The sequence below is a fragment of the Dryobates pubescens genome, chromosome 1 (assembly GCF_014839835.1).
Source record: "Dryobates pubescens isolate bDryPub1 chromosome 1, bDryPub1.pri, whole genome shotgun sequence".
NCBI lineage: Eukaryota > Metazoa > Chordata > Aves > Piciformes > Picidae > Dryobates > Dryobates pubescens.
This window is the reverse complement of record NC_071612.1, coordinates 21,368,455-21,377,589: the sequence shown is the minus strand read 5'-3', so window position 1 is coordinate 21,377,589 and position 9,135 is coordinate 21,368,455. Positions and strand designations below refer to the sequence as shown.

The 9,135-nt window shown below is 58.5% G+C and overlaps 1 protein-coding gene across 1 annotated transcript in view; it reads right to left on the bottom strand.

The window, feature by feature from the left end:
- Positions 1 to 4,398: 4,398 nt before the first annotated feature.
- The window catches only part of COL7A1 (collagen type VII alpha 1 chain), a 30,018-nt gene continuing 25,281 nt past the window's right edge, over positions 4,399 to 9,135 (bottom strand). Inside the window, exons 99-106 of the mRNA XM_054172303.1 lie at positions 8,797 to 8,874; positions 8,663 to 8,716; positions 8,438 to 8,486; positions 8,300 to 8,347; positions 7,805 to 7,894; positions 7,403 to 7,465; positions 5,375 to 5,494; positions 4,399 to 4,682 (exon numbers count right to left, since the gene is read on the bottom strand). Of these exons, the coding sequence (XP_054028278.1) occupies positions 4,399 to 4,682; positions 5,375 to 5,494; positions 7,403 to 7,465; positions 7,805 to 7,894; positions 8,300 to 8,347; positions 8,438 to 8,486; positions 8,663 to 8,716; positions 8,797 to 8,874 (786 nt within the window). The remainder of the gene's footprint in view (positions 4,683 to 5,374; positions 5,495 to 7,402; positions 7,466 to 7,804; positions 7,895 to 8,299; positions 8,348 to 8,437; positions 8,487 to 8,662; positions 8,717 to 8,796; positions 8,875 to 9,135) is intronic.

The following is a 9,135-nucleotide window of genomic DNA, read 5'->3' as shown; positions in this document are numbered from 1 at the left end:
CGAGGGAGACCTTCCTCCTGAGACTGGTGGTTGTCACCTAGACTGCCTGCCCTGAAGTGTCTCTGCTATGACCACTGTCTCTGGCTCCACTGCCTGGTGTCCTGGCTGCTACCTTGCACCCTGTTTGTACCCTGCACCCACAAATCTCCAGGCCCAGCCCTGTGGTGCCTATATGCAGGATGTCCTGAGATCCAGCACTGCCCAGGTATTACCAGAGCCCTGGGGTGTCTAGAGAAGGCAAAGGAGCCAATTATCCACCCCAACACCTCCCACCAACCCACCTGTCTTCTGACACATTCATTTGCTGGGTACTGAACTACGTCCCTCCCACGGGGTGCAGTCACCTCGATTTAGTCTATCTGCTTTCTGAAGCCAACACCTGCTCCAAGACAAAGAGGCTGCACTCACCCTGCTGCAGGTAGTCCTCAAAGAACATGGCTGTGTCCCCTACCAGCTCCAGTGGCCTTCTCCAGGGGCGTCCCCCAGCCTCTGCCTCGCTTGTGGCACCCTGTACTTTGCACAGGGCGGCCACACCATGCTTCAGGCCACTCTTATCTCCCAGCCTTGCTGAAGACGGCAGCAACAGCGGCACAGGGCAGTGTGCCCGTTGGCCAGAGCTGCTGCAGGCACCTTGGACTGGGGACCAGCCCTGCTGCTTGTGTGGGGAGAGGGAACACAAAATGGGAGTGTACAAGGGTCTAAAACTGGTGTAAACCACACCACCTTTTATTATGCATCCTCACCAACTCCGGCGTTAGGCTCAGCCAAGCTTTGCAGAACGTTTGGTGTGCTGCAGCCACCCAGAGCGAGGCAACACATGGAAAAGCTGCCTGACCAGATGTAGCCCCTTTGGAGACATCCCACTGGTGAGTAAATAGGGAGTGAAACAGGGCACAAAAATCCCCCAGGTGCCTGGGGTTGGGATGCAGCTGTGCTCTGGTGTTGCCCCCCATGAGGGCAAATCCAGCTGTATCTTCTTTGGCAGTTATTAAACCAAATCCTCCTGAGACTGCTTGTGCCATGGGCATGTGGACCAGGCAGACAAGGTGCTGTGGCCACAGTCCCTTGTGGGCACACCAGTGCCAGCTTGTGCTCCCTTCCACCAGCACCCCTCAGCAGCCCTACTGACCTCTCCAGCCCTGTCCAAGAAGCAGTGTCCCAGCAAGATGATGTTTATTTCCTGCGCCCAAGACGGGCCATCAGCTCAGCGTTTGCAGCTGCCTTGGCCTGCAGCTCCTTCTCTCTTGCCAGGTCAATCATTATTTTCAGTACTTGGGTAGGGACATCAAGTGAGAGGGACACCTTTCTTGCCTTTTTTCTGGGAGCAGGTCTCTTGGTGGCTGGGCTAGCTGGCCAGGACAATGCTTTTCTTGCTGACTCCTCTAGCAGCAGCAGGCTGGCTGTGTTCAGTTGAGACCCTTCCCCAGAGCCATGGTCGTTCCTCATCATTTCAGGAGGATCTTGCAGCATCCTATTAGCTCCGGTGGTTTCCTGCCCCATCAGCTTGCCTCCATCCCCGGCTCTAGATGCCAGTGGAAGTCTCTCATGGCTTGGCCCCTTCCAGGCTTTCACTGGCACCACAAGGATCACCAGGCAGGTCAGCAGCATCCTGCAGTGTAGCGCAGCTGGGAGCACCTACAGGAAGCACACATTGAGCATCGCCTGCATTGTACTACCATGGTTCCAGAGCCCCTCAGCAGGGTGTGTCACCACCAGAGTGCCACACTCAGAGCCCCTCTACTCCCCACACCAGCAGGCTATGTCCAGCAGTGGGGGGCTCACCTTCTTGCATGGCAGAGGGAGTTTTGGGAGGCTGAAGAAGACAAGGGAAGCTGAAGCAGATGGGTGTTCTCGTTGTTTCCCACAGCCCCTGGCCAGATGCCCCACCTCCAGCCTTTTGCAACCAAGGGGAAGGGGCATTGCCGCCTGGAGGGGGTGGCTGCCTGGGGACCACAGCTGCTACTCCACCCAGACCTGTCCTTTGGCCAGGGAAGTGTGATATGCCCAGGGTTTCAGGGCCAGGCAGGCTGTGGGGCTTTCCTCCTCTCAAGACTTCCCCAGAGGCTGCTGTCCCCTACGGGGCTGCTGGGCTCTCTGGGGCAAAAGCCACCCTGCTAGGAAGGACACATGTCACAGCCTAAAATACACAGCCGGGTAGTGGCAGTGGTGTGGCAAGGGCACAAGTCCTGCCCTGTGCACTGAATTGTGCTGAGCCTCAGCATCTTCCTCGGCCCCATGTCCCACCCTGGTCCCAGGGAGGTCCCCGGACAATGCAGGGTGCTGTGCCACAGGGTGGGGTCAGAGCAGCTGCATAAGCACCCCTGCACAAATCCTGCTCTATGGATGCCTGTCCCCTGAATCAGTCAACCAGTGGGGTCTTCCCAGCTGTAATGAGGGCAGTGAAAGGCATCCAACCTCCTGTAACCCATCTCCAAGGTGAAACCCTCTGGAAAGTACTGGAGCAGGCAGGCAGATGTGGGAATTCACTGGGAAGCAGACAATGGAAAGCATCCAACTCCCTGCAATGCATTTCCCGGATATAAGCCCCGTGGAAAGCACCCCCAGAGGGTACAGCCTCACCATTTTCAGCAGGTCCTTGTTCCCGTGATGTTAAGGCAATGCTCCTGGGATGTGGGGACCACGAGCTGGGGGTCTGCCCTGCTCCCTGCCAAGCCCTGGCTCTTATCCTGCCCACAGCTCCACCTCTGGCCCACAAAGGGGGTGATGATGACATGCGGGAGGGGGTGAGGTTATTAATACATTTTGCCTAATAGCAGATGAAATCATCCTGGGCTGTGGGTGTGAATGTGCCCCCCACAGCTCCATCAGCTATATTTGGAGGGGATTCCAGGAACCTGGGGTGGCTCACACAGGGCTAGGAGCCAGGGCATCTGGTGCTGGGGCTCAGACTGCTGGGGGTCTTGCCCACCCCCATGGTCACCAGGTCATTGGCTGTGACAAGGACAGGAAATAATGCCAGCACTGTTCCTTCTCCCAGGGGCAGTCAGGAACTCACCCTTGGCAGCCAAAATTAGCTAGCAGAACTGATTCAACCAGCACATCATGCAGCCCCGCAGCCACACAGCCCCACGTGCTGACACGTCACAGCCCAACAGGGGATCACGGCCTGGCTTGTGTCAGCTGGGCACATGCTGGGTACAGGGCTGGGCACTGGGGTCCCTGGGGTTGTGAGGAGCCACAGCTGGTGCTTCTAGCAACAAGCAGCTGGGAAGGGCATCCCAGCTAGGATGGGAAGGGGGCACACTTGGCTCAAGAGCTGTCCCCAAAGACCATCTCCAGTGGTGCGCAAAGAAATGTGGCATCTCCCCATGAATGCAGCTTTAATATCAGGCACCCCCCCAACACTGGTACACATATACATTCCCTGTATACAGATATACACAGAAAGCAGTAGTGTGTATGAGTGCCACACAGCCCACTCAGCAGCCCACATGCCCCTGGGCACTGACTCAGTGGAGACAATGTCTTCACTTGGACCTGGGGCTGGAGGGAGCTGCTGACCCCGGGAGCTGACATCATTTCTCACAAAGGCTTTGAGGGTGAGTGTAGGCGAGCAGGAACCTCCTCTAACACAGCACCATCCTCAGGGTTTCCTAGATGGGCTGGAGGGTGCAGGTGAGCCCCCCCGGATTAAAGACAGAGGTGCTGCTGGCAGGCATGTGAGCTGAAGGGTAGATCATAGAGAAAGACTCAAGTCCCCCCATCAGGTCTTTGCCAAACCATAGCAGCCACAAAAGGGGAACTGGGCCCCAGTTGTGGTAAAGGTGAAATTTATTCAGATGGAGCTGTTTGCAGGATGGGGGGTGAGGGATGCTGTGTATGGAGGCACTACCTTGTCCAGGGACACAGGCAGTGTGCCCCAGCAGAGAAAGGGAGCAGGGGAAGGTTAGGGGTCCACAGGGGCAGGGAAGGGGAGGAGGGTCTGAGATGAGGGGAGCCAACCATGGTAGGTCCCAGCTCCACTCCTGGGCTGCCAGAGATGGGGCATGGGGACAAGCATCATCCCATTGCAAAGAATAAGTTAAAAATCAAGCTGGGAACAGCCCAGGAAACCTCCAGGTAGGGAAACGGGTTAAGAGCCTTGGAGGTGGTTTCCTGTTTGATATTTCACCTTAATGGGCAATAAAACTGACATGAAAGGAAAACCCCATGAGCAGCAAAAAGACACATTAGAAATAGCACCAGGTTCCTTCTCAGGGCTGGTGGGCACGAGGCCTCCACCACCGTGGGCAGCCCAGCCCTGGCCAGGGCAGCCGCTGGGCCGAGCTGCTGGGCAGCTCTGCCTGCTGAGACACTGCCCGTGCCTACACCTTTGGCTGCCTTCCCACCTTGCCACCAGCCACGTCACGGGCACCTGTGGGGAGAAGTGAGGTGGTGTCAGAGCAGAGGACCGGCGTTGTCCCCCTGGCTTTGCACTGGCCAAGCCTGCGTCGCTGGCTGGAAATGCTGCCAGGCCTGCCAGTGCCAGCAGCCATGCCCACCTGCCCCTGGGCGCTGCCCACAGTGCAGCTCGCACTCCTCCTTGCTGTCGAAGCGGTTGGGGTTGCCCTGGCAGCCGCTGTAGACGAAGGGCCGGCACTCGGAGGCTCTTTGGTTGTAGTACCACCGCAGCGTGTAGCGCTGGCAGTCCCCCTCCTCCAGCGGCAGGCTGCAGGGCTCGGCTGCAGGGGGCAAGCCGTGATGATGAGGGCAGGCAGGAGCCAGCAGCCCACCGGTGCTGGAGGCAGCCTAACCCATTGGTCAGAGGAGAAACCCCATGAAGGGGTATGCAGGGGATGACTCCCTGCTGAGCATGGGCATGATTTGGCTGGATGGAACCTCTCTGTGCCGTTCCCAAGTGCTGGGAGTTAGGGCAGGAGATGCCCCTTTGGGCAAGCCCTATCCCAGCAAAGGCTGGAGGCAGAGCTCGAAGAGAGGTGGCACAGGAACACAACTACAGCATCCCTTGGAAGGGTGCTGGAGGGACACTCCACATACTGCTGCTGCCACCACCAGGCCTTCCCTGCTCTGCTAGGGATTTTAGGATCCCCTCCTGCAGCCCGTGACACAGTAGCACAGGAAACCTGACACAGGGGCAGCAGGTCCCAGCAGCCCAGCACACCACCCATCACAGCTGGTGAAGGCTTCATTAGGGGTACAGAGCACGAGGTGTGCACAGCACTGTGATGGGGACCACACCGCCCGCCTGGGTGACAGTGAGAGGGCTGCAAATCCCAAATCCTCCCTGCCAGAGGGCACAGGGACCCCACTGCCAGGTGAGATGTGGAAACATCACCCCAGCAAAGCCCAGGTAGCCCTGTGGCCACATCCCGTAGTGCCATCCCCTGTGCCAGGCAGGTGTGGCAAAGCTCACCACCCACTGCAGGATGCTCCAAGTGCTCCACGTCCAGAACCTCATCATAGTCCTCCTCCTCCTCATACTCACTGTCGTACTCAAGGTCATCGGTGTCAAGCAGGATCTGCCTGTCCTGCCCTGGGAGACAGCACTGGCCATCAGCAGCAGCCCTTGCCTGCTACACCATCCCCTCTGCCCTGCTGTCCCCAGCCACAGGCCCTGCCCTGCACATCCTGCAGGCACACAGCACACACTCCCTGCTGCACACACCCGTGCATGCTGCATGCACACACAGATGCACACACTCCCTGCTGCACACACCCGTGCATGCTGCATGCACACACACATGCACACACTCCCTGCTGCACACACCTGTGCATGCTGCATGCACACACACATGCACACACTCCCTGCTGCACACACCTGTGCATGCTGCATGCACACACACATGCACACACTCCCTGCTGCACACACCCGTGCATGCTGCATGCACACACACATGCACACACTCCCTGCTGCACACACCCGTACATGCTGCATGCACACACACATGCACACACTCCCTGCTGCACACACCCGTGCATGCTGCATGCACACACACATGCACACACTGCCTGCTGCACACACCCGTGCATGCTGCATGCACACACACATGCACACACTCCCTGCTGCACACACCCGTGCATGCTGCATGCACACACACATGCACACACTCCCTGCTGCACACACCCGTGCATGCTGCATGCACACACTCCCTGCTGCACACACCCGTGCACGCTGCATGCACACACACGTGCACACACTCCCTGCTGCACACACCCGTGCATGCTGCATGCACACACACATGCACACACTCCCTGCTGCACACACCCATGCATGCTGCATGCACACACACATGCACACACTCCCTGCTGCACACAACTGTGCATGCTGCATGCACACACACATGCACACACTCCCTGCTGCACACACCTGTGCACGCTGCATGCACACACACATGCACACACTCCCTGCTGCACACACCCGTGCATGCTGCATGCACACACACATGCACACACTCCCTGCTGCACACACCTGTGCATGCTGCATGCACACACACATGCACACACTCCCTGCTGCACACAACTGTGCATGCTGCATGCACACACACATGCACACACTCCCTGCTGCACACACCCGTGCATGCTGCATGCACACACACATGCACACACTCCCTGCTGCACACACCCGTGCATGCTGCATGCACACACACATGCACACACTCCCTGCTGCACACACCTGTGCATGCTGCATGCACACACACATGCACACACTCCCTGCTGCACACACCCGTGCATGCTGCATGCACACACCCATGCACACACTCCCTGCTGCACACACCCGTGCATGCTGCATGCACACACACATGCACACACTCCCTGCTGCACACACCCGTGCATGCTGCATGCACACACACATGCACACACTCCCTGCTGCACACACCTGTGCATGCTGCATGCACACACACATGCACACACTCCCTGCTGCACACACCCATGCATGCTGCATGCACACACACATGCACACACTCCCTGCTGCACACACCCATGCATGCTGCATGCACACACACATGCACACACTCCCTGCTGCACACACCCGTGCATGCTGCATGCACACACCCATGCACACACTCCCTGCTGCACACACCCGTGCATGCTGCATGCACACACCCATGCACACACTCCCTGCTGCACACACCCGTGCATGCTGCATGCACACACACATGCACACACTCCCTGCTGCACACACCCGTGCATGCTGCATGCACACACACATGCACACACTCCCTGCTGCACACACCCATGCATGCTGCATGCACACACACATGCACACACTCCCTGCTGCCTTCTGCTCTTCTCATTCTTTTGTTAACCATCCCCCCGGGACCAGCAGCACTGCCACTGATGGATCATCCCCTGAAAACTGAAGGCAGGGATATGACTGGCCACACACATGGAGCAGGTGAAAAGGAGGGATGGGGACTTAAAGCATAGAGATGATACTCACCTTCCTCTTCCTCAGCATGTGACAACTTGAGCACAGGGACTGTGCTGGCAGTGGGGAAGAGCCCTGCAAGAAGGGACACAACAAAGGCATCAGGGAGGAGCCAGTGGGGTCTGGGGCTTCACACAGTGCCTCCCATGTGGAAACCACCTCTAGCAGGTGGGGAGCAACCCAGCACTGCACCTGCTGCAGCCTGCTGGGATACATGGGCAGGGATGGGGGACCAGGGTCTGCAGATGAGGTCTGCCAGGGACTCCCAGAGGAGGCAATAGCAGGAGGAGCTGTTGCCCAGCGAGACAATGCCCACTGGGAGCCCAGCAGGATGGGATAGGGATGACAATCAGCATGGGGAGGGACACATGCCCACGGGACCACGTCTTCTATGTCCTTGGAGCTCTGCATCACCTGTCTGGCCATGCTCCCTCTCCTGGCGGACAATTCTTCCTCCTCCCTGGGTAGAGGGGTGGCTGCTTCTGGCCTGAGCCCCCCAGCCTCCTTGGAGAGAAAGCACTCACTTCATCTCAGTCCATGCTTTGCCCCTGTCCCTCCAGCTCACCCTCCCTTTCAGCCATCCTGGCCCCTGCAAGGCTGCCTGGTCCAGCTTCTCCACCCAGGCATGGATGTGGTGCAGTTCACATGGTCCCTACTTAATTGGCAGACCCTGCAAACACCTAGATCCTGTTGGCACCAACTCAAGTCAGCTGCTTGTGGGGATCTCTCCTTCACCATCACTTCTGCACACATCATCCCTTCTTCCTGTGCATGGTCTCATGCTGATACCTGACTGAGGGGCTCCAGGAGCATTCCCAGCTGCCTCCAGCCTACCCAAACCCAGGCACACCAGGGTGCCCGAATCCCTTCAATGCCACATGCACAGGGCAGGGTAGGGAGAGCTGCAACCTGAGTGCTCACGTGAATCCAGACGCCGTGGGAAGTGCCCCCCGCAGGCTGCAGGAGAGAGAGGACAAGGGGTCAGGGGCAGCAAGGCCAGACCCCCACCAGACCCCCAGTCCCACAACATCAGTAAGGGATGCTCACCACAGTGCTGGCTCATCTCCTGCCTGACAAAGGCACGGATCTCCTCCTCCTGCCAGGCACACAAAGGACACAAAGTGCAACGGCAAATGGTGCAAGGCCCATGTGCCAGAGGAGAGCCCGGAGATGGGGGAAGCCCCTCCCTCAGGGTGGGATGGGACCAGGGCTCCAGTCCACCCTGGAGACCTGAACACCAGGAGCCCGTGCCAGCTCCTCCCAGATCCTTACCCTCATGCCTGGCTCCCCTTTCTCCCCACGGAATCCCTGGGTGCCAGGACTGCCCTAGGAACAAGCAGAGGGGAAGTGGGAGGCTGTGCCAGGTTGGGGCTCGCTCACCTAGGGCCAGGCATCTGCTCACCCACCTGCTCTCCTCTCTCACCAGGAATGCCAGGCACACCACGGGCCCCTGGCACTGACTGTCCAGGGGGGCCTCTCTCCCCCTGCAAAGGATAAGTTCTTGTTATCTGGCTCTGCAGCCTCTCTGCTCACCTCAGTTCCTTGGATGTGCTGCTTTACCCATCCCCTCACCCTGTGGACTTCTGGGGTGGGATGGGTCCAGCATAGCCCCAAGACAAGCAAGATTCCACCTCCCCAGGCTCCCATCCCCTGGGCAGGAGGACACAAAGGAGGACCTCAAAGCCAGTGAGCTGGAAGGGCAGGGACAGAAACTGGGGCATGGCTCCGGATGCCACCAAATCTTG